General features: G+C 40.6%; 1 protein-coding gene across 5 annotated transcripts in view; it reads right to left on the minus strand.

The window, feature by feature from the left end:
• The window catches only part of rap1gap2a (RAP1 GTPase activating protein 2a), a 117,524-nt gene that overhangs the window by 49,265 nt on the left and 42,572 nt on the right, over positions 1-25,687 (minus strand). Inside the window, exon 1 of one of the 5 annotated variants that reach the window (XM_022190722.2) lies at positions 5,759-6,495. The exons of 3 other annotated variants lie outside the window; for them this stretch is intronic. In XM_022190722.2, coding sequence (XP_022046414.2) covers positions 5,759-5,886 — 128 coding nt within the window. In that variant the 5' untranslated portion in view covers positions 5,887-6,495. Of the gene's footprint in view, positions 1-5,758; positions 6,496-25,687 lie in introns of those variants that run through there. One more of the 5 variants, XM_022190721.2, reaches the window with a different exon arrangement.

Consider the following 25,687-nt stretch of genomic DNA (forward strand, 5'->3'; position numbering starts at 1 on the left):
CACCTCTAAAGCTTGGTGATTAACATTTTATATTTCGTTAATAAAAGGCCGGATGTGTCCCTTTGCTTTTCCTCTTTGTGCTTGGTTAAACTAACCAACTGATAATTACAGCTTGCACGTTATGAAAAAAAAAGCATTGCGATAGTTTGGTTTTCTGTGACATATGTTTTGTGATATGAAAAAGAATACAGGAATTTTTACCAGATGATTTCAATAGCTGTATTTGGAAGGAATCAACCACTCAAGAAGGATCGGGGTGGCTTTGTAGGGGAGCATTAAAAAAAATGCATAGAAAACTGAGTGCAAACCTTTCTATTATGGTATAAGGCTAGCAAATATACACTCTCTCTCACACATACAGCTAAATGTTCAACTGCTTGGATAATGATTTACATTTTCATTAAGAATATTATTTCATTTTATATTTAAAACAAATGTTTACACTTTTACATTTGAATAGCACTGCACTCAGTTCCATCTCGTGCTACATTCAGTGCATCTTCTGGAGGTAAAATATAAATACAATTGTACACAAAACACTATGGATAAACACTATAATTTACCGATGTTCCTTAAACGCCTCAAGTGCAGACTCTTGTTAATAGCTACAGCATCTCAGGTGTGAGGAAAAATTCTGTGACATTTAAGTCACGTTTACCCAAGTAGAAACCAAGTGGCTTTTTTCTAGATTTCCATATCACAGCCAATCATGTTCATTCAACTGTTTTGAAGCCTTAAATTGTGAATACTAATTACACGATGACTAATATTCAAGTAACTGCGGCATGACATGTTTTTTTCCGTCTTTTTTAGTGTTTCTCTCCTGTCGCTCACTCATTTCGCTGTTTCCATATGGAACCTGAATACCAGCACATTCTGTCTTTTATTTACAGTACAATAAATCTAAACTTTGCATCCAGAAACTTTAAATTGGAGGAAATCATGTGCATCACTGTGCATCATTTGCTGGTGGAAGCACCTATGAGCAGTTATCTGTCACTGAATTAGGAGCTTCAAATCCGTTAAAGCTGAAGTATGAAGAGTCTTCCAGGAGTTGTTTTATATTTTGCTATAGCTGATGAAAGTCTCTTCACATCCAGACAGCAATCAATAAATCAAGTGGTTTGATAATAGAAAAAGGAAAAAAATCTATTATCTGTGGCAGTCACAGCCCTGAAAGTGCCACTGCGATCATTGCATCCAGTCTAGAGAAAATAAATGGATGGTTTACCTGCCTGTCTAATCGTGTACCTGCCTACCTGCATGCACTTTGCCCATTAACATCACCAGAGTCTACTACATGAAACAAGGTAAAACAACAGTAGTGGAAAATTCTGCAGCCATAAAGGTTTTGGATAAAGCAAAAGGTAAACATGAGGGTCTAAAAAGTGACATCATGGTTGCTTTTTGTAGGTTTGACAGGAAATTATCTGATTTGATTTGTTCTGTTTTGTGGGTTTAGGGTTATGGTTTACTTGAAATGAGACATTATATACTTTGACAACGCTACACTCTGCTTCTCAACAACACTCTTTCCTTCAGCTGTACTCAGACAGTGCACGCTGATATGTTTTGGAGGAGTGGCGGTGGAGAGAGGCCTGAAGGGAAGGGTTGGATTTCTTTTTCTCAGTTCTATTTATTTAAAGTGTGCCATGCTGGTCCTTATGATCCAGCATACTTTCGTTTTAAGTCTTTGCTTTTTGACCCTGCCAGGAACTGTTCGTGAAACTTGGCATCAGTGAGGCTCTTTTATGAGGGATACTTTGAGTTTTCCACCGGTGAAAAAAAAATTCACAGTGATAACTAGAAGAAATGTTAATAAGGAAGCACAAAAGGAGGAAAGTGCTAAGGTTACTGTGACGAGTCAGGCTGACACCTTAATAAAATACACTAATGTATGTCATGTTTTGTTTTTTGATTATTTAAAAAGGATATCCAGAATTCACGAACATCCTTGAAAGATTTGAATTACAGATGACAAAAAAGCTTTTAAAGATTTTCATCATCACCCATCAATACCTCAGAAAGCTGGGTTTAACTAAGACAGTACCAATTTATATTTAAATGCTGCTAATGCACAGACATGCACCTTTAAAGCGTCAAGCAAATAGAATTTGGAGTTATACTACAAAGCATCTGCTGTACATCTGTAGCTTCATGTATAGATGTGGTGAGCAGTTCATTTCTATATCTGGACATTTTTTTCGTCCTTGGTTGTCGATGAGTCACTTCCAGACAGTGAACATCTTGATGTAATTTTCACCTTTTCCTCTGCTGGTTACTGTGCAATTCCCTTTAAGCAACATGAGGTGCTGTACCACAGGCTCAGTGCAGCAATGAAAAAACTAATTAAACACTGCAAAGTGCAAAAAAGAGCATGTTTTGTTTTGTTTTGTTTTTTCTAAGTTATTACCAGCCCCAGTAGTGCAGCCGGTAATGTTTTCAGTTGTCAGAACAAAATATGGACTTTGAGACACCTCCTGACTACTTTGGCAGGTGTTTCTCTTGTTAATGTGTTAGTGTACACTATCATTACATTGAACTGAAATTGTGTCTCATGCCTGCTGCACATGTAAAGAAGGACCTTAACGTGGTAGAAGATGAGCCACATTTTGTTCTTTATTGTCCCTGTTATTGTGAGTTAAGAAAAATTTTGTTTGATGAATGCTTGGATCCAGATATTTTTTGGCAAACAGAAAGTTCTATTTTGAGTTGCCTGTTTGAAAATCATGTGTTTCCCATTGCCAAGTATCTATGTAAAGCCTGGGATAGAAGGCAAAGGTTGTTGTATCCAGTCTTGTTTATAAGTTGTGGTCTACAGCCACATTATGCATTTTTTGTTAGTGTCTTGTAAGCCCATGTGGGCTGGGCACAAATGTGCAAGACACTTTAATAAAATCAAATCAAATCAAATCAAATCATGTACATAGATTGCGTATGTAGTCTACTGTGTTATTAAGGGCTTTTCATCTCAGGGGTTGTGTGAACAGGAAGCCACATGCTGTGATTATGGATTAGGTTTAAGAAAGACCACTGTGATATCATAAATGAGTCTGTTGCTCACACACACATACACACCAGTTGCACCATCACCACCACAAACCAACAGGGATACGTAACCATAACCGCATGTGAAACAACTAGCTTTCATAACGGAACTCATGCACTCGTAGCTACACACATGATGGGATACACACAAGCAAACACATACAGACAAAACATGTCTGCAGCTGGAGATAAATGAGCTGTGGAGGACATTAATGCATGGAGAGTAGCATAAACATTCAGATACAAGCAGCGGAGCTCATGCTGCTCAACTTAATGGAGGGCAAATATACGGTGCGGCTCTATCAGCTCAGAGATAAAGAGTGAGGCGAAAACACAAAAGACAGGCAAGGAGCATGTTTGCATGTGCTCTTGTGTGTGTCGCCTGCATTGACAAAAACCTGAAAAATGGTCAGAAAACTGTGGATGAAAAGAGAAGAAATTTAAATTTGTCATGAAAAAGTCAGGTAAAGTAAGTCTCTTCTAGCCTTCTCTGCAATTTTTACTGTTATTATGCAGATACAAATGTTCAGCTCTGATATTCGAAGTCTGGAATTCATTTTATCTTGTATTCAGAGTAAGAAAAATGACGGTTTAAGGGTATGAAATATCTCTTATTTAAAAACAATCTGAAAGGATGCAATCATGCACATGATAACTGCCATTTGGAAAAAGATACCTTGAAATTGTCAACAATTGCTCTTGGAGCGTCTTGTGACGCAGACATAGTAACAGAAATGACAGGAGTAGAACAGTGCTGCGGCAGTGCTTCAGGCTATTTCTGCAGTCCACACATAATTGTGCTGTTGTCATATGACATGAGGCAATAAAAGACAGAATCATACCATAAATCGCCTGGGAGACGTGGAAAAAATGCAAATAGGTGCGCCTGTCAAAGCAAAATTTTTAAAAAAGCGTATTTGTGTGAACATTTTCCAGCGTGCCAGCGTAGCCTTGTTGCAGTCATAGACAATCATAGTCTCCAGGCACAGTCCATGAAAGGACCCCCGAGGCAAAAATGAACTGTTGCATCCTCACTGAACTCACAATACCTGTGTATGTACCTTGTTGCTGTCAAGTACTGTTTGCCTCAAGCAACTAAAACCACTTGCTGTATGTTGGAGAACCACCTGGCCTCTCTATGAGTCAAGTCATTTATGCTAATTTCATTAAAGAAACATTTATTTGGGTAGGTGCATGATGTGAGTGTAGCTTTTAACTAAAATAATAGAGGTTTTGTCCCTTATGCAAATCAAAACTACAAGATCAATGCATGTTACAGGTCTTCATAAATTCAGTTAACCCTCGATTTAATGATGAATTATCCCTAAAAAAACATTAGTGACTTAAATCAACGCAAACCAACTTTTACACAATGAACCTGCTGCTTTTAGGGGCCTCAGGAGGTCTTGGATAGCTACCCGATTTGCATGGCTACTAATCCAGCCTTGCCTCCAGGGGTTAATTTTACACTATCTGAGACCGATCCACACACGCACACAGAGAGAGAGAGAGATGTTATAAACTTATCAGCATTTGCAAAGCTAGTTACAGTCTATTTTGATACAGCCTATCTCGGTCCAGGCTGTTAGAACAAAGTGGATCCAGTGCTGCACATCTGACGTTCACTCGCATCGTCACACTCACACCTTTAAACACAGTCGGCGCCGTTCATCCCCCATCAGGACAATACTGTACAAGCAAACTCAGTGTGCAACCTCAGATTCCAGCTGAACTGCACACGCATGGCTGCTAATGTTAGCTCGGTCAAACAGGTCTGCGCAGGGGGAGGGGGGCGGGTGGGCGGGAGTGTTGGCAGTCTCGACCCTGCCAACCTCCTTCCCTCTTTGTTGCCAGGTGGGATATTCTCAGAGGTGTTATTGACTGCACTCTACAAAGGTAGTATGAGCAGTAAGATGATCTGCTACAGCTCAGCATGTGGGGAAAATCCCTTTGCAGGTGCATGAAGTAAAGTATGAAGACTCTCCTAAAGGCACATTTCGGTGGTGTTGCTTTCATCGCACAAATCTGACCAAGAGGCATATATATAATCCTCCACAGTTGGGTTTTGGGTTGTGTAGTAGCTGTTTACTGCAGGTTAGTGAGCAGTAAAGCTGTAATGTATTCCTTTCTCTACTGTAGTTTGTGGCTCACCTACTGAACTCTGGACTAGTTTGCCAACCTACAAATGTGTGGCCACGCTGCTGAAGGAACAGAACATTAAGAATACTTGCATCAACAAGTGCCCACTTGTACAAAAAACAGAAACAGAAGTAGGAGCGGACAACTTCTTTTTTCCATGTTCCTCCCCCTCTCTACACCCTACATTTCTCTCTTCCATTCACCAAATCCCTCTTGTTGACTCTCCAGAAAGCACTCAGAACACACCTCGGTTCACCTTAACTCCTCAATTCCTTTCCCTCTCTTACCCGTCTGTCATTTCCACTGACCCAGTTACACAGAGGAGTGCGGTCAACGAGACACACACTCACTCAGAGCGCTCAGACAAGCACAAGCTAATAAAATGGACCTATAATAAAGCTGCACATGCAAAACTCACTGAACTATCAAGAGCTCTGGAATAACAAAGACACTGCAAGCCAATAAAGTTTTTTCCCCTCACAATCCCAGCTCAGCCCTGCATTGCAGATTGTCTGCTCGTCCACCAGCATTTGTCTGCCCAGCACGACACAGTGGTACAAACTTCACCCACCCTTCGCTCTCCTCTTTCTCCCTCTCCTTCTCCTTGGCTTTGCGAGACTTGTGCAGGAGTCCAATTAGGATCACGGCAGCCCGAATGCCGGCCTTTTTGTTGTGGAACCGTCCTCCGGTCTGAGACATGCCGGACGTTTCTGCTGGTGCCAGCAGGGGTTCAGGTGACAGCCGGTCCAAGGTCAGGCCGGCTCCAGGGCTCCTGGGCTGCAGGACCTGCTTACTGGTGGCTTTGCGGGGTTCCAGTGTGATGGTGGATGTCACAGCCTTGGGTATGGATGCTGTCAGATTTGAAGACAGCTGGCAAGTGTCTGCCAAAAATGAGAACCTGTTGTGAATTCTGCCTTCGTCACTGGCAGATTGTCCCTTTATTCAGACCTTCTGGTGTGAAATAAGTGTGAACCAGTAATCCAAAAGTTAGTTTTGGCAGGTAGTCAGAACTGATTAATTCTCGCGTGTAGGATCAATAAAGGCTTGTTGTAATCCCAGAGGTCCAGAGTGTCACTGTTGGACTCCAGCTCAAGGTGAACTCCTATCTGCGTTGCCTGCTCCTGCAGTGAGTCGGTACATCATCGCTCCATAACGCATCCTGATCCCTGACGAGCGTGTGAAGAGTTGCAGGCTTGCGAACTGGCTCGGTGTGGCTCCGCATCTCTCTGTCTGCCTACCTCTACAGTACCTTCCCACCTCTCTCTCCTTCTCTAACATGCTCTGCTCCTTCTCCCTCTGTCTGCTGCTGCTCTGCCTCCTCCTTCCTCTCATGGAAGCACCACCCTCCTCCTTGTCCGATAGGCTGCAGGCAGGAAGGTACCGCCTCCCCGAACTCCTCCTCTACTGTATGCCTCCCTCATTCCCTCCCTGTCCTTGTTTCTACCTTGTTAATAATTTCACATTAATCTCCCTGACCTTGTTCTCTCTATGCTTGATTTCATGATTTCATTTCTAGGCACAGGCATGCACACCCACACCTCCCCTCCCATTCCTTCTCTCTCTCTCTCACACACACACACACACATGTACACACACCATCTTCCTGTGTGAAATCTCAATTCAAACAGGCTTATCAGCCCATTGTCTGCTGTGCTGTTACCAAGGGCATCCGAACTGAAATGCAACCTCAAAAAATGAAAGGAGATTTAATAGAAAAAATACAGTTTCAACAGATTTAAATGTTTATTTTTTTCCCACAGAGACACATGTAGAAATGCACAGCACGTATTTCACACTGCATTTCTTGTTCTTTGCCTCCTATTATCCTTTTCAGTCATATCTTTCTTTTTCCAATTTGAGGGCTTGTTGTTCGTCTAATTCACTCTGCTGTACTAGTGTTTCTCTACAGCTCCATCCAGAGCCAGTTTCCTTTTCAGCTGTCTCACTTCAGTAAACAGAGCTAAAGCAGTCGTCTTCCCAGAATATATTGATCAAAAGTGTTCTGTTTCCATCCGTGGCCACCTGTTCTTCTTCCTTTCTGAGGTAACAAACTGATTGGCTGTGGGGGAATGAATGAATGGACTGACATCATTATGTTTCTATATTATGTCACGAGTCATTTTTGTACATATCTTCACTCATTTTGCCCCATGTATTGAGCTGTTTCATCACTTACCCTTGTGTTCTTTCTTTTGGTGGTTGTGTTCTTGCTTTTTTTCAGTAAGCAAATGGTTTGGCTCACTACCATACAACTAAACTGCAGTCTCAGTCATGTTTTGAGGAAAATGTAATTTCGTCCATATTAGGTTTGTTTGTGGCATACACACGTCCGTTTATATCTTTTCATCAGTGACATTTATTGTTCTGCTTTCCAACAGTTGCTCCTATTCAACCAAAGATTTATATATTAGAAGGGCTTCTTTCTAGCACCCAGTTACCATTATGAAATGACCTATTTTAAGCCGCCCATCCATCCATTATCTATACACCGCTTAATCCTCATTAGGGTCGCGGAGGGGCTGGAGCCTATCGAAGCTGAGTTAAGGCGAAGGCAGGGGACACCCCGGAGTAGTAGTCAGTCTATCGCAGATATTCTAAGCCAAACCACCAAAAATTCCTCAACCAAACCCAATAACTTTAGTGCCTAAACCTAATAAACCACAGGTAAAAACAAAAGTCTGAAAATAATGATCTCAAATGGGACAGGAAACTTATCGTCTTCTGAGTGAAAGTCCGGTGTTGTGCCACCACCAGACTTCCATCCTCCTAACAGAGACTTTGTGACTCTTTGAAAGTGTAGTTCCACCTTCTATGTCCTACTTTTACCTTTCTAGGAGAAAATACGTTCCTTTCAAAATGTAGCTGAGAAAGCAGTTTAGTTGTAGAGGAATATAATCATTGGGAGACACCACTTCCCCAACAATGATCGACCTAATGTGGCTCAAGCAGCTCTGACCCAACAGGCCATGGACACAAGACCTCTGGAGGTGGTCGCTTGTGTCTGGCACTGGGACATATGGGGGATTCTTTTGGTCTTGTGAAACATCTCTGTGAATCCAATCAATCGCAGGCCAGGTCAGCAGCTTGTTCTCTTTGTCATGTTTCTCAAACCATCCTTGAACAGTTTTTTGCAGGTACTGGACGAGTGTTCTTCGTCTATAATAATGTTTAGGTGATTGTAGCATTAAAAAACAGATCCACATGAGTGCTAGAACTGAAGGTTTTCCTGCAGAACATTGCATTGTATCGAGATAATGAATGTTTTTCACTTCACTTGTCAGTGGTTTAATGTTGTGGCTGATGGGTGGAGATTAGAAGACCATTAACGCTCTCATGTCTAGAATGAAAACAGGGGACTGGAAGCAGGAGACTCAGTAAAACATTAAACATATGATGAGTTAATTAAGGTCTTTTCATACTTCAATGTGGATGCAGACAGCTGTAGATTTACAGTGTTAGTTTTATATAGCTCTATAGGCAAGAAGGGGATTAAGCACATTTATCAAAATGTCACTTTTATTGGTGCTAAATGAACATATCCACCATGTTTTATGTAGCATATGCGGTGGACACTTATGAAAGGACGACTCCAAACTGTGCCACCTTTTTGAATTATTGCAAGTGTAATGAAGCTCTGATTTGTTACCTTTTACTTGCCTCATTAAGCAGCTTCACAATCTGCATTGATTTCCTCATTCTTCAAATGAGTTCATGCTTGAAGAGATTTTTCTATTCCTCTGGACCATGAAAAATGTTCAAAGACACACACACATTTTTAAAAAGAAAAAATAGGCAAGTGTGTTATCAGATGTTCATGGGGCAGCGTAGATAAAACTTTGCAGTCAGACAAGGACGCGCACATAAAACTATCCGAGAGACATGAAGGCCTGATGCAGCAGAAAAGCACATGATTCATATCTGGTGCAGCTTGTCTGGGTGAGAGTGGTGATGATAATAAAAAGGTGAATGCTGCTCGTGAGCTGAAACTGGGTGTCTCACACTCCTTGTATGGAGGATGATTAGATAAATGCATTATTCCAAGCAAGAAACAAAGACATCTAAGTAGATGAGATGCTTCAGAAATTGTCTGACAGCAGGCAGGGAATAGATTGAGCAGAGAAAGCAACAGCATCAAACAAATAAAGGAAAGGCCCCCTTTCTCTCCTCTAACAATGCTTTTTCTGTATGTGATCAGCACCATAGCAACCAGACAACTGCTTGAAGATCTGCAGGAAGGACCCTGAAGGTTGTGCCCCCTGGACGCCAATGCAAGAGAAGACTGGGAAGTTCTTTGGCTATTTCCATTTTCTGAATTTGCTTCCAAAAATTGGGGAATGTTTTATCAACACAATCAGCGAACATATAATATTCGCACAAAATCACTAGAGAATCTTGTTAACTGCTGTGTGGAAGCAAACAAACAAGCTCACAACTCAACCGGACGATCAAACGTCCCCTGGAGACAGACTGCTAAAAACCCATGCATGTACAGTACATACACAGACACATGGCCATTTCACCAGGGCCCTATTGTGCGTCATCAAGGGGAGAAATGAGACACCCGTATCTATTCACTTTCAAACACACAAACACACAAAACCCCCCCTTCCTTCTTCTCTCATGCACACTCACTCACAAACAGGTGTGACACTGATCCTGCGTGATACATGGAGAGCTTGAAAAACACATTCAAAGCAGATCTGGTGTGATTTGATTTGCTGGAACAGTGAAGGTACATGAAATCAGACTTTTTTTTGTCCGAACATCTTCAGCAGAAACTCATTGATGAAACTAATTTTATAACGACCTGTTCCCTGTTTCTTGAGTCATCTTTTTCCTTCTGCAGTGTTAAACAGCATGTTGTATGTGGGCAGTAGCCACCATTTACATACTTTTGGACAAGACTCCAAAAAGATTCAGATTTCAGATTTCATTTTTGCTATTATTTCTAGATTTTTTTTCTCCTCCAACATGAAAGTCTATGTGTGTTTTCAAACCTTTCCCACATTTTGAATCCTAAACCATACAGATCAACGAAGCCACAGCAGTATCACCTATACGCTTGCCAAAGAGCTGTTCTGAAGCCTGCTCCGGGGCTTCACTGCATGTGTAACATATGTGAACTGTACACGAAGCAGGTCCTGCAACACTGTGTTACTATTATAATCAATAAAAGTGGCTGCCCCAGGCGTGTGAGCCTCATGGAAGTAGTGCGTATGTGCTGCAAACATAAAAATAGACTTGTCGTCTAATTATATTTTTACGCAAGGTGTGTGTGTGTGTGTGTGTGTGTGTTGTTGTTTTTTTTTTTTTACACAGAAATGAGTCATGAAGTGTCCATAATTGCTTAAAATTAATCTACTGGCATACAAGAAATGTTTGTTTTCTATCTATCAATTTTCCAATACGGAGTCTTGGTCACCTTGTTGGCATTTTAAAAGCCAGAACAGCTGATTGTTGCTTAGTAATTTTTCAGACTTTGTAAACAATCCATAAATAGAGGCTCACCATCTTGGTGTTGCAGGTATAGCCACTAAAAAGACAAATTCAGCTGCACATCCGCATATATGACTTTTTCAGTGTAGTCACGGCATCAGTCCGAATACCAGCTTTCATGCTGTCACCATGGCAGCACCCGACTCCTCCTAGCTAATGGCTAATCAAATGAACAAAGAACTGACACGAGTCATGCAAACATCTCTGAGACATGGATTGTCCTGTCATGCTACCCACCTGTCCCCTAAAGTAGCCACGGCCTTAATTAGGATTTGTTTCAAGTCTTTACACAATGTAAACCAGTGAGCTATGCAAACATTTGGCCCCTGTGCACTTCTCATGAAAGGGAAAACTATCTATAGAGACCAAAACTGTTTTTTGTACGAGGCTGTAATCATGTTTATTGTCCTTTGTAAAGTTAGGCATTTTAAAATGGGGGTCTATTGGGACAGACTAGCTTTTAGAGCCGGCCTCAAGTGGTCATTTGAGGAAATGCAGTTTCTAGTATAAGTTTTTTGCACTGGAAAATGCCAGTTACTCTGAATACCATTCTTGGGAATTGGTGTCTTGTTTGTATTGTACTTTGTTGGCCTGAAGGTAACCCAATATTAAAACAACAGACCATGATGGTTTTAAAAGTGCTCGTAAAAAACCTGCTTGGTGAAACATTCAGTTGTAAATATCTTCATGAACAGTTACAAACTCTGTTTCTCTCACATACATATTGTACACTGACTTGAACACATAGTTATGTAACTCTTCATGGTGTCAAACAGCCTTTCCTGTCACTTAGTGCTGCTCCTCAAGTGTCTCACAAACAGACAAATGCCAGTCTACCAACGTCATCTGTCTCTGCAGCTCCTTCTATAACGGGACACACACACACACACACACACACACACACACACACACACACACACACACACACACACACACACGCTTGTACTTCTATCTTAAACACACACACACACACACACACACACACACACACACACACACACACACACACACACACACACACACACACACACACACACACACACACTATACATGCCCCACTTCAAAATGTCTTTTATAGTTAAAGAGAATACATTGTGGCAGCCTTTCCAATAGGTCTTTGCTTTTTTTCTTTTTACACCCACAAGGCCACAAACACATGCTCTTGCAAACAAAATGCTTGACACAACTATAAGCCTGCTGGACAAAATGACCTTCACAACTGCCACTGAGGAACTACTCCACCCCCCCAACACACACTCACACATGTTCTCCCTCCCTCTTCCCACTTTCCTCTACAGTTCAATCCCCTTTTCCAGTACACCATGTTCAACAGTGCATTAATGTAAAAACAGAAAAGACACAGCTCATCCAGACACTTGCATGTGTGTGTCTCCAGATGCCATAGGCTGCAGATCTCCACATATTCGCCTCTCCCATGTAATAACTATCAGTGATCCAGACCGAGAGATCTGTCTGGTATTTATGAAGAAACACCAAAGATCAAATGGAAATGTCGAACATGCCACAAACACGAGCTTAGCTCTTAAATGTCATGTTGTCATATAAATGAAATGACAAGCCCACAGAGTAGAAAGAAATGGCATCTCTCACTGTCTCCATCAGGTCAGAGTCTGAAATACAGAGCATACATGTGCTCAATGTGGATTAAAGTGCGGTGCAGGCTTTAATTATCTTATGAGACAAAAAAATCACTTGTAAATGTTTCAGACATAATGATAATGGATGCAGTTCTATCTCTGCACTGACTGTTAGACCCTTTCATGATGCACGGCTGCATGTGCTGGGTGTTTGCACACAGTAGTTAGGACTTTTTAAGCTACTTTGATTGCTTTTGACTGTGACCTCATAGTGCCAAAGAGGAACGTGATTTACTTTGTTGTAAGTGTAGGTGGTAGCTTTACTAAAACTGGTTGTATTTGCCATGTCAGCACAAACACGGAGAAAGGAATTCCGGCCTTGTCAATTTAGCGAGATGTACGATTTGGGCAGCCCATGGTCAGGGTTCTTGGCACCCTCTAAAGAGGTTTTAGTCAGCACCAAAGGAAAATTACCAGTGCCAAACTGATAAGAATTTAGAACTAGGAAAAATCTATTTTCGACCTAGTAAATAATTGTCAAATGAGGAAACACTAGTCTGATAGTGGCAGTAGATACAAGCCTGATGTACATTTCGCACAACTTTCTCCTACCTACTCTACTACTCTTACTCTATGTGGTTTACCATTATCAGAATCCTCTATCAAACAACGACTTCCAAGTAAACAACCAACAAAATGACGTGCTAAATATTTGAATTTTGCATTAAGGCCCTCGCCTTCCTGTGTGTAAATGTTTCACAAAATAATCCCCCTGATGCTGTTTTGCTGGGGCACCATCACTGCATCCTGGGCTCAGCACTGACGATGCACCTAAGATGACTATGATTGATTTGAAGAAACAAAAACAAATATGAGTGTTTCTTCCTCTATACAGAATGACCATTCTCCAGTGCAGACACAGCACTGTTTAGGTCTAATTATGTGAGACTAAGGAAACAGACTCATTGCTTTATGCTTACTGTCTGTCATGTCCTCAAAGGCCCATTCTGATCCTGATGACTCATTAGTTAGTACTCTTTCTTCAGTGTTCTGGGTTTGAACCTGCTGACTCTCTGTGCAGTTAGCATGTTCATGGGTTTTCTTTGGCTGCTCTGGTTTCTTTCCACAGTCCAAAGATATTCATGCTAGATAATGTGCTGACCCATACATGTATAGGCGACTTGTCCTGAATGGACCCGGCCTCCATCTGGGATTAGCTCCAGCCCTTTTGACCCTGTGAGGGATGAGTGAGTATAGCTAATGATGGATCTGTTCTGCATGTATTGTGGGGACTTCATTTACCAACTACTAGGTCCTTCAAATCCTCTCAGAGCTGTACAATCTAAGTCTATATGTGAACTGGACTGCCATATTTTACATTAATTTTCTAAAGCACAGAGGCTGTCTTTATGCTGCCTCTACCGTGTTTGAAGCCAATTCAGATCTCCTCTCTCCTTTGTAACAGCACCACTTCTCCTCATGTAACTCTTGTCTCTATCTGTCACCACACTATCTCTCTCTCTCACTTTCTCTCTTGTCGCTGTTATTTTCCATTGACCTCTGTTTTTTTTCCTCTTTGCGACTCCCTCCTTCCCCTCCCCCTTCTCTGGCGCTCTCCCATCCCTCTTATCAACAGGCCCTACAAAGTCAACTATAAATATAGATTACAAAATTGCAATTACGAAAAGACGGCAACTGTTCTGCTGGGAAAACGCTAATGACTTCTGGATGGTTAGAAACAGGAGGGAGGTATACAGATGTGTCGGCCACATGTTGATGATAGCAGAACACCTGATAACGCCGCTCAAACACGAAATTAAAAAAGACTGCCTCTCTAATCTGCAGTCACTCGATGTTGGAGGCAGGTAATCAAAAAGTGATTATTGCTGCTGAATGTTGTCGCTGATAATGTTCTATTCAGATAATCAGTAATCTGTAACTGATTACTGGCATCAATTTAGAGAATGAGCTGCTCATCCATGTTTATTGGCCATTTAGTCCCACATCTGTCTATGTGCTCGACTTCCCTTATACAGTACATGCACAACTCTTTCCACAATTCAGTACGTGAACCAGAATTGGAGCTATTAAGTGCATAGCTGACTCACTAAGTATTGTCATATGCACACAAACCTGAAGCGAAAGTCGTGTCAAGTGATTTATGATGGTGTTTACGATAAGCATAAATCCATCAAACAGTCCACTTATTTATGTAATCATAGAGTTCCTCTTTCTGTTCCACTCGTGTAGTTTCCCACTCACTCAAGTGTGTGTGCAGTCAGGTCGGTGGCAGCCTCTTGTAGCTGCTCATTCAGCTAAAATTAGCGATGCCAGGGTGAAATGCCGTATCATTATAGTAGAAAGGAAACACTTGAAAAGAAAGGTGGGATGAACCAAGTGCCATTAAATCATTAATGTGGTGATGTAATCTTTATTTTTGTGATTGTCAACAATTTGGATGAAAGGTCAAACAATAAATTGGTACCAAAAATTTTGACATAGAGCTCCACAGTTGTCTGGAAGTGTTAGAAACACGTAAATGAACCGCTGCACTGGGTGGCATGCTCCTTTATTGTGATGAAGCTGGGCGCTGTAGTTTATTTACACCATGCTGCTGCTGTAAGTACTTACTAGAGTCCCAAATATGTAATAATATATGCCTGAAAATATGTATTGTGACTAATTTTAAAGATTAACAGGTTCAGTAGGAAAAGGCTAACAAATACAGACATCAGAAAATATGTACAGATTGTCTAATACATTTTTATGGGTCTATTCATGGCACTTATGGACATTAACCATAGAAAAGAAATGTAGAATATTATCAGTGTTATTCATTTACATTTTTTTAATACAATTTCCTTTCTGTTCATATTTTTTATATACATGTTGATAAGGGCTGACGACTTGTTATTGACAATTTATGCGGCATGGTTTTAAGCTTTGTAAAATTCTTCAATCCACTGTAGCAAACATTTTTTTTCTTTCTTATCACGGTGTAAATGCTGTGTCATGACATCAGGTGTTTTTGGCTATAGCCATTGGTCTGCAGCACTCAGCACTTCTGTTTTAGGAACGAGTCTACCTCCACTGCACCATAGTCCGACGTTTTCAAAATCCAAAGACATCAAAAGACAGTAACCGAAATGATAACAAAACAAAATTATGTTCTTTTTCAGTGGCATAAAACAGCAGCATTAGCACAATGCACCTGAAGGGAAAATATAGAGATGCTATTATGGAAGATCCACCATCTGAACAGGTGGTCTATTTATTATCCATCCATTCTCTATACACCACTTTATCCTCACTAGGGTCACGGGGGTGCTGGAGCCCATCTCAGCTGACTCGGGCGAAGCCAGGGGACACCCTGGACAGGTCTCCAGTCTGTAACAGGGCTACATATACAGACAAACAATCACACTCACATTCACACCTACGGGCAATTTAGAGTAATCAATTCATCTCGGCATATTTTTGGACTGTGGGAGGAAGCCGGAGTACCCTGAGAAAACCCACGCATGCACAGGGAGAACAAGCAAACTCCATGCAGAAAGATTCCAGGAAAGCCAGGACTTGAACCAGGGATCTTCTTGCTGCAAGGCGAAAGTGCTAACCACTACTCCACTGTGCAGCCCCAGGTTGTCTCTTTATTAGCAGCTTTTAAATATACACTGCCCAGCCAAAAAAAAAAAAAAAAAGTTGCACACTAATATTTTTTTGGACTGCTTTTAGCTTAGAGTATGACACTCATTTGCCATGGCATCATTTCAATAAGCTTCTACAATGTCACAGCATTTATTTCTGGGCAGAGATGCATTCATTTTTCACCAAAATCTTATACTGATGATGGGAGAGTTGGACCGCTGCGCAAAGTTTTCTTCAGAACATCCCAAAGATTCTCAGTGGGGTTGAGGTCTGAACTCTGTGGAGGCCAATCCATGTGTGAAAATGATGTCTCATGCTCCCTGATCCACTCATTCACAATGTGAGCCCCATGAATCCTGACATTGTCACCTCAGAATATATGGTAAAAGGGGAAAAAAAACTACACTGATGGAAAGACCTGGTCATTCAGTATATTCAGGTAGTCAGCTGATCTCATTCTTTGGGAACATAACATTGCTGAACCTGACCAACCCCAGATCATAACCCTAACCCCCACAGGCTGGTAGGCAATAGTCATTCTTACCTTGATGCCCCCATCACTTTGGAACAGGGTAAATCTGGACTCATCAGACCACATTTCTTCCTCTAAGATGACGGTTCTCCACTATCCTTCAGGTTTTAATGATGCATTGGACGGTTCTTAACCTGATTTTAGTAGTTTCAGAAACCTCCTTAGTTGTTTTCTTTGCTTGATGCAGGCCAATAATCTCACTTTTCTGAAACAGATTAACATCATTTCCACGACCACAGGATAAATGTCTTCCAACACGGTTGCTTAAAAAATGAGAAGCTCCTCACTGCATCAGCTAGGGTTAAATAAGTTGCAGCAGCTGAAACATATTCATCTCTGCAGTAATTATCCAATGGAAGGCTCTTATCTATTTGCTTAGTTAAATCCAGGTGCCGACTTTTATTTTTGGACAGGCAGTGCATATTGTCAATGCTGCTGTCAAACACTTGTATAAAGATCAAAACTTAATGAAATTAACTTAAATTAATTGTTCACTTGGATTTTTTTGGTGGAAGATAAATTATTTAATTGACTTATTAGTGAAATTGTTAATAGAGTAATGGATTTCTTTAAAAAAAAAAAAAGGTTTTAGTGACAGCCCTAATGTTACCCAAAATCACCACGTCTGATGTCATTTGGACAATTGTTTTCCCATCCAACGCACTTGTTTTTCCCATTATGCAATTTTCCTCCCATAATACAATAGACAAGGAGGCAACAAAGGTGCTGTTTAGTCTCACACACATCATTTTTCTCTTCAGCCCACAGCCTTCCTCTCTCCAGTTAAGCTGTTGCTCTTGTGTTGGTTTTCTCTTAATAAAATTTGAGTGTCTCTGGGTGGCGCTCTTATTTGTCTGCCAGCTGTAGCCTCTCATGCAAACCACCCATTTCCTCTGCAGGCTACATAAAATGAATCATCAACTGTGTGATAAAGGATTTTCCCAGACCAGCTTTGACAGCTGTTTTTAAATGTAAAAGCTTCATGAATCACTGTAGCACCCTATCAGCGACAGAGCAACAAAACAAACCACAGAAGGTGGTGGATTATTACTTTTAGATAAGTTTACAACAGAATGCTGTCTGTTCTTCTCATGCAAGGAAACAAAAATGACTTATTGCTCCACATATATGACTGAGGTAGAGAAACTGCTAGTATACAACTTATGTACTCATAAAACTACATGGCCCTACCCACAGATAGCATTATGTACTCACATACAGCACTGTATATCACAGTAAGTGACATGGGAAGCGCAGTGGTGAAGAGTGCACACAAACACAATTGACAGCAGCAGATGACAAATTTACTATAAACAGGGATATAAAACGCCTTAGTTTTGGTTTTAGAAAATGTTAAGTGCAGTACTTAAATCAACTGAGTGTATTTGTCTGAACAACTCTTTACAAAACCTTTGAATTCACATTTTTGGTACGAAAGGAACATGCAGTTTACTCAGAACAACTGTCATTTTGTCTTCAAGCTCAAAATGATTCCAAGGCATGCTAAGTTTTAGCTGGTAGTGAACTTTTAAAGGCTGGAAATTACATAAACAAGCAACAAAAATATTTTGCAAGACATTGTGACAGATCCCTTATTTGCCACCACAACAATCTGATTTTTCTTATAATAAGTGTTTTGCATGTCTCTGGACTCCATTCCAATGATCTCCAGGTTCTTTAAGTTTTTAAGACTTCCTTGCCATCACTCTGGTCTTCAGCTTCTTCCAAAGATTCTTCATGGGTCTGGACCAATATGTCACCATTCAGTTGTTTTTGTTGTTTTTCGGATTATTGTCTCATTTTAGAGTCCAGGACTTTTTCTGCAGACAGCCTGATGTTTTTCTCCAGATTCTTAATGTCGGTCTCTTCTCTCTTGGCACTTTACATTTCATGGTTGCCTGGCAAATTGCCCGAAACACAACCACAGAGCATTACATTCCCACCACCGTGTCTGACGGTGGGAATGCTGTTCTGATGGTTTCTTTCATCACAACAAAAGCCACACTGCTGTGTCCAAACAAGTCAATTTTCATGATCACCAAAGGCTTTCTTCTTTGTCCAGGTGGGGGTTTTGCAAACACTAGGCGAGTGTTTGTGTGCATGTCTTGGAGAAGTGGAGTCCTTGTTGGTCAGCGTCCATGGAGACCAACTTTGTTCTGTGTCTGCTCAAGTATCTACTTGAGATGTTGATTCATCAGGACACCCTTGGTGGTAATCGTTCCATTCTTCTTGGCCTCTTTTTCTACCATTCCAGCTCAAGGGTCACTTTTGGCTTCTAACCCACGATTCGATTTTTTACTGTTTGAATATTTTTATATATATGTTTTTGATCTCTATACTTTGATCCTTAGGGCTGCACAGTGGATTGGTGTTTAGCGCTTTCACCTTGCAGCTAGAAGATTCCTGGTTCATGTTCTCGCTGTCCTGGGATCTTTTTGCATGGAGTTTGCATGTTCTCCCTGAACACGTGTGGGTTTTCTCCAGGTACTCCGGCTTCCTCCCACAGTCCAAAAACATGCTGATGTTAATTGCTAATTCTAAATTGTCCATAAGTGTGACTGTGAGTGTGATTGTTTGTCTCTATGTGTAGGCCTGTGTTAGACTGGTGATCTGCCTTCAACCTAAATCAGCTGGGATAGACTCCAGCCCCCCACGACCCTATTGAGGATTAAGCGGTGTATAGATAATGGATTAATGGATGGATGGATGTTGATGCTTTGCACTGTGGCCACTGTGATGAATAACTGTGTTAAAGTAACTCACTAGAGAACTATGGCATCAGCTGTTCTTAGTTAAGAGTGTATTAGAATGCTATAACATGGTAGATATTACCAGAAAGGTATGAATAATTTTTGACATGGTACCTTTATTAAAAATACAGAGCAAAACATTAAATTCTCTGATACAATGTTTAACATCTCTTGTCTCTTGTTTATGCCATTTCCATCTAGAAGAAACCTACGGGTCAGATAAAAATTCACTATACATTTTGAGCTTAACTCTACATTCATATGGTAAAAGTGGTGTATAAGAGTGAGGAACTTATCTTGTTTAATAATGTGATATTTCCCGACATTTAAAATGACACTGAATGCCTCGGATCAGTGGATTCGCGTTCAAATGTCAAACTCCCTATGAAAAAGCAACATTGTCACTATTTGCTTTTAAAAAATTGCCTGGGACTGAAAAGTCTAAAATTTCTTCAAGGATTAGATTTCGCTTATGGTTGTTTTATTATTAAGAGCCCAGATGCCTGAATTGGCTTGTTTTTCCCCCAACTACAGCACCTATAGCTGACCAAGGCAAAGGTCGATTCAAATTTCTCCTTCTGGTATGTTTTTCAAAGGTTTTCCATTATAGATGTGTTTTTCGAGAGTTTGAAGCCTTTTATGCTGCTTCATGCAAAAATGGATGATACAAATAAGCTTCAGTTGTGGGTGGAACAACGGAACTCCTGATGAACATAAATGAAAGCAGGACATGAGACAAAAAGATGCAACACTGACCACTTCATTGTCAAATGAACACAAGCTAAATGATTGATTAATAATAGACTCACGCAAGTTCCTCCTTGTTCTCTCCCTTCTTCTCTCTCTGGTTCTCAGTAATGAAGTGTTATTTCTCCTCCACAGTGACAGCTCTTAACCAGACAGTGCACAGGTGCTCACATGCACAGCTCAAGCACTGGTCAAGTGTGCATAATGCAGGCATTGTGCCGCTTGGATGTCGCATGAGTGTTCTGACCAACTAACAAGAGAATGCACGACAGCGAGATGACTGTATTACACTACATGCGCATCAACATGTCACACAACCTCACATTACTGCAGCTACTGCAATTACGCTGTCACAAACAAACTCTGGCATGTGAGTGTGTGTTTGAGTCTCTAAAGCTGTAATCACTGTCACCTCCTTGCATGGTTACATCATCTTAACAACAACCAGGAGTTCACAAAGAAGCATGTGATCATTAGCATAGATAAACAGCTTGTTTAATGCTCTGCTTTCACATTTTCCTCAAAGTTTTTGCAATGTTGTCTCCTAGCGGTTACTAATTTCATGTCATATACATTTTAAAGAACACATATTTTTGACCATTTAATGAATTATAAAGTGACCAAGGTCATACAAAGCCACAAAATGTTAATACTGAACATGCTGCAAACCACTTGCCGACATATTCTGTTTGTGTCTCTACAGCACACACACTTACAAGATGGTATCTGCTTTAAGCAACGAAACCAAGACTGCAGTTATTATTGTAATGTTGAGCAATGCACAGTATTTTAGGTTGATCATTGGTAAAAAACATGGTCTTAATTTATACAGAAGAAGCCGACAATAAAGCTGTGCACCACCATGGAAACAACACAACCATGGCTAGCAGTAGAGAAAATCTCAAAAATGCATTTTGAGTAGTATAGCAAAGGTATACTTACAAAAATGTAAAAACAATCAACATGTGTAGCTCACAGGCGTTACCATGACTGGTAACGTAACATGCTGTAGTGTTTTTACCGCCTACATTTTCAATTTGGTAACATATTTCTCCTGTCTGATCTGTGTAAACATGGCCTGCAGTTCATCCGAGTTCAGCTGAAAAGTCCCAATATTTATATGACTATTAGTCACAGCTGAGTCACTTGTGTATAGACGATTTTTTGTTTTGTAGCATTTTATTATTGGCAAATTTTTAGATTTTAATATATTTAATTTTTATATTTAAGACATGTACTATAGTCATTTTGATGAAAGATCACAATTTTAAGCTTAGATTTTTTTTCTGTCTTGTGTCACACTTAGTTCAAGTACAGTTGTAAAAATGGAAATCTATTAAAAAAAATTCTGTTTTTACGGTTTCTGGGTGGTATGTGGGCATTTTTTAAAAATATGATCGTGGGTTTGGGGTTAATATGCAACTTACCCAAACAGTGTCCTGATTTTAATTCTGGATTAAATATCAAGAAGATTCCCAGACAAAACTTTGACTCTCAAACACATCAATCAGTTCCGAAATCTTTCAGTGTCTGAAGACAGAAGAAGTTGTTTTTTTTTCTTTTTTCCTTTTTGACATCCCATGCACACAATAGAGCCTTTCCCTGTGAAAGACAACACACTGGAACTAAAATATGACATTCATTATGAGCCTGTATCAAGATTTACCGTGTCACTCTGCATGTGTGTTAAACCCAGATAATTAAAGATATAAAATCACTCACTCATCTGTCGCCCTGAGACTGTTTCTCCTTTTCTGCTGATAATTACCACTGCTTATGCCAGTTTTGCTCTTCTCGTCAGTCTTATCCTCTGTTCACTGTGTCTCCCATCTTCCTCCATTCTGTTGTCTTATCTCCATGTCTCACTGGACAATGTTAATACTCTGGCACAATTTCAGGGCACAAAGGATGAACCTGCTAACAGCTTCAAGCCAGCAAGATGCCATTACCAAGGGTTCTGTTTTTCCTCTTTCTTTGCTTTCCCTGCTTCTAATTTAAGCACCCCACGCTGCACGTGTCTTCTTTTCTGACCTACTGTAGACCCCTCCATACCCTCCACTTCACTCTCGTTATGCTGCACACAACAGTGCATGAGAGAAGGTGGAGTGCGAGCATGTGTGTGTTTGTGACTATACATGCAGCCCACAGAGCTGGGGGCCTTGCTGAGTCGACCAAACAAGACACCATGTGTTTGTGAAGAGGCGACAGATGGAGAAGGAGGAGAAGAGAGGGACAGAGTGCGTGACGGTCAGCACACACACACACACACACACACACACACACTAACCTTAAAGAGTGTCACATAGAACATGAGATCATTAAAACTCAGCTGTTGTTCGCTGTTTCACATCGGGCAAATCTGTGCCTCATATGTCTGAGCCTGGAGCAAACTGATTCATTGCTGAAGGCACAAGGTCTATCAACCTAAACTCCAAAACCACGACAACAAAATGAAGCAGAAACCAAACTGGTCTGCATTAAAGGACTTCCTGAAACATGGCATTTGTGTTGTCATCATCTTTAAGGCCTCAGTGTACTTCAACAAAGTGATTGTCAAACTGTTTAACTTTGGAAAACTGACAACAGGACAGCCTACTTTACACGGTGAAGGGACGATGTGCTTTGGAAGCAATCAGGGCGTGTTGAACCTCAGCGTTTGAGTGCAGCTATTTGGAACATTTTTAAACAATTTTGATTTCAGACTTGGAAGAACAACGTGGTTCTATAACATACTTGCTTTGAGCACATATAGACTTTTATAGGTGCTATATGCAAGATTTTGAACATAACCATAGCATTAATATAGCATCAAACAGCTACTGACAATAAAATGGTATAGTGGGGTAATGGTGTCATCAGCAGTTAATGAAGTAACTCTACTACTGTAAGCACAATTTTATAATGTTTACATATTTTATAAATGATCAGTTTATATATAATTTTTTTTGAAATATTCATGTATTTGGTTTTTTTTGTTAAAAGGAAATGCTACATTTTATCTGTGTATTAGAATCGATTTACAAGAAAGCATGAGTGTATGCAGTTCTGCTGTAGAGGGCATGCTCCTGTTCTACTGTTATTACCCACAAGTCATCTTTCTTTTCACTTGACTTAAAAAAATAAATGATGGCAGATGGAGCAACATGGCCTTTTTACCGTGCTGCGACGGATAAAGTTGTCACGCGTAAAAGTGAAGTCTCTGTGCCATTCCAATGAAGAGGTTAAATGAAGAAAATGAAGAAACCAACGCATCTAAGATTAGCCTCTACACCTACTTTGTTTGTTGTAATCACAGCTTCTCTGGTCTGTGTTTTGGCATGTTAGCGCAGGTAAGTGCATGTGAATCCCTCCCTTTGAAACTGTCAGCCCTGGAGTCTGTGAACAAGCTCAGAGTAACCTCCCATAGAGCATGGGAAGACTCAATGTGCAGTCTAGTGATCAGCAAGTGCACCAAAAATCCAAGGAATTTAAAAAAAACCCAAGTATTTCATGTGATTTACCGACATTATGAGCACATATTTCCTTTTAGTTTAGTGTAAAATTCTCTACTCCTTTGCTACTCTTTGTCTACTCAATGATCACAATGTACCACTGCAGTCCGTCAGAGCTGAACAAACATGAGCGGATTTATGGAAAGACAGGTAAACTGAAGACAACAGATTTGTTGTGGGCATTCAATGTATTTTCAAATGGTAGCATGAGTAAATGGTTGTGGCTGGATTATTTTTATTGTCTCTTAAGTACACAGCATTTCTTTTGGTCTTGGATGCTGGTGCTCTAGCAACATCCAGAGGCTCTGAAAGGTTGCACATGGAACCTTTAAGTAAGAAAAGGTCACTCTCATAGTGTTTTTTTGACTGCTCTTCTGAAAGATTTCCTCTCGTACGTATAATGTTTCCAACACTATGATGTTTTGACTTGTTATCCCAGTAAAACCACAGGGGGAATCAATGCTTAATGACTAATTTACATTAGAGTGGAATTACTGAAAATCGTAAAGAAACACAGCTTTTACACTTGACTAAGTTTGCGAGTTGGCATATCATTAAAAGCAAAGTGCAATAGAAACTCAAACTTCCCCTCCTTCAAAGCAATAAGCCTCAGTCACCTGGAGTTTAAAGCAATAATTGTAAAAGCTTTCATCAACTAAATGTGAGATTGATCACAGCTGTCCCATTTCAGAGGGAAATAGACTGCAGCAAAAGTCATTTATATGAAATTGTTGTTATTACTTTAATTTGAATGTTGTAATTTGAAGTGTTGTGACTCATTAATATCGCAGAACTTTAATTGGATGGCTCTCATTTTAGATTATGACAGCAACTCAGCAGCAATTTCTTCCCCACCTGAGCCTTTATGTGCGCAGCCAACATGTCGCCTAGACTAGTGATATCCAGACATCCACTACCGCAATATATGAGCAGCGTTTGATCGATGCCGGCGGCGATGGGATCGTCTGTGCAGCACAACTTTGCCCGAGGCTGCTTCTTGACAGTGACGTCTTCACCTGGAGCTCCGATGACTTTTGGTGATAATGACGGCGAACACAGGACATATGCTGGGGTAAAGCTAAGCTCCAATATGGCTGACTTAACACGTACAGTGCATGCACATACGAACAGCAGTAAACTTCCCCTGGGCCGCAGCTGTGGGAGAAAAAGGGTGATAAACTAAAGAGGAAATAGTGATAAATCTGTCCTGGTGTGTGTGTGTGTGTGTGTGTGTGTGTGTGTGTGTCTGTGTGTGTGTCATGTGTGAAGAAGTACCAGCAGGAACACCACCGAAACAGTTCTGTGAGATTCAGAGCAGAACAAAGATGCAGAGGCGTTTCCAAGGGCCACACGTGCACATTCATACTGGGGCACAACACACCAGACAGCTATTACAAACTGCCCTATTGCCCTCAGAGCATCCAAAGTGGTGTCTGATGGATGATCCATCAGCAGGACTATTGGTGTTCGGTCTCCAGATAGACTGTGGCACAGACAACCCAGACCGAGGCTGGACATCAGGCAGCAAGGAAAACAGAACGAATGTTGGATAAAGCCGCAAATCCGGGATTCATTCTCACTTAATGCCATCCCTGAGTGATGAAGGCGATGATGCGGCGGCAAGAAAAAAAAGTGACATTCAGAAATAGCACAAAATTTGCCCCACCTGAATATTCTTCATTGTCCTTTAAAAGCCCTGAAAACTGACAGAATGTTCTTAATCAGCTTACATGAGTGAGGGAGTCTGACTTGAGCACACCAGTTTATTTTAATAGTTTTGGTTGTTTCTAGACAGATTTAAATTTCATTTCATTTTGTTGCTCTTCTCAGAGATTTAGAAAGATTTGAGTCGAAACTTGACAACAGTTGTGGGACTGCTTTCCTTGTTTTTCTGCATTTTCAGACATGTCAAAGTGGTAAACAGAATTAATGTTCAGATTTACTTGTTGGCTTTGAAGAGAAGAGAAGAGAAGAGAAGAGAAGAGAAGAGAAGAGAAGAGAAGAGAAGAGAAGAGAAGAGAAGAGAAGAGAAGGATTTGGGCATTTTTATTGATTCTGAAGGAAATTATTTTGCCTGAAATTGCAGAAATTATAATAACATGAGAACAAATGCAGTGCCTAATAGAAAAGCAATGAGATGTAGGTCTGACTACTGAAATTTTACAATGAAAATTAATAAGGTAAAATAAAACTAAAACAGAAAGGTAAGAAGTAATACTGGTAATGACACTGAGATAG

This window comes from Acanthochromis polyacanthus, chromosome 13 (assembly GCF_021347895.1).
Source record: "Acanthochromis polyacanthus isolate Apoly-LR-REF ecotype Palm Island chromosome 13, KAUST_Apoly_ChrSc, whole genome shotgun sequence".
NCBI lineage: Eukaryota > Metazoa > Chordata > Actinopteri > Pomacentridae > Acanthochromis > Acanthochromis polyacanthus.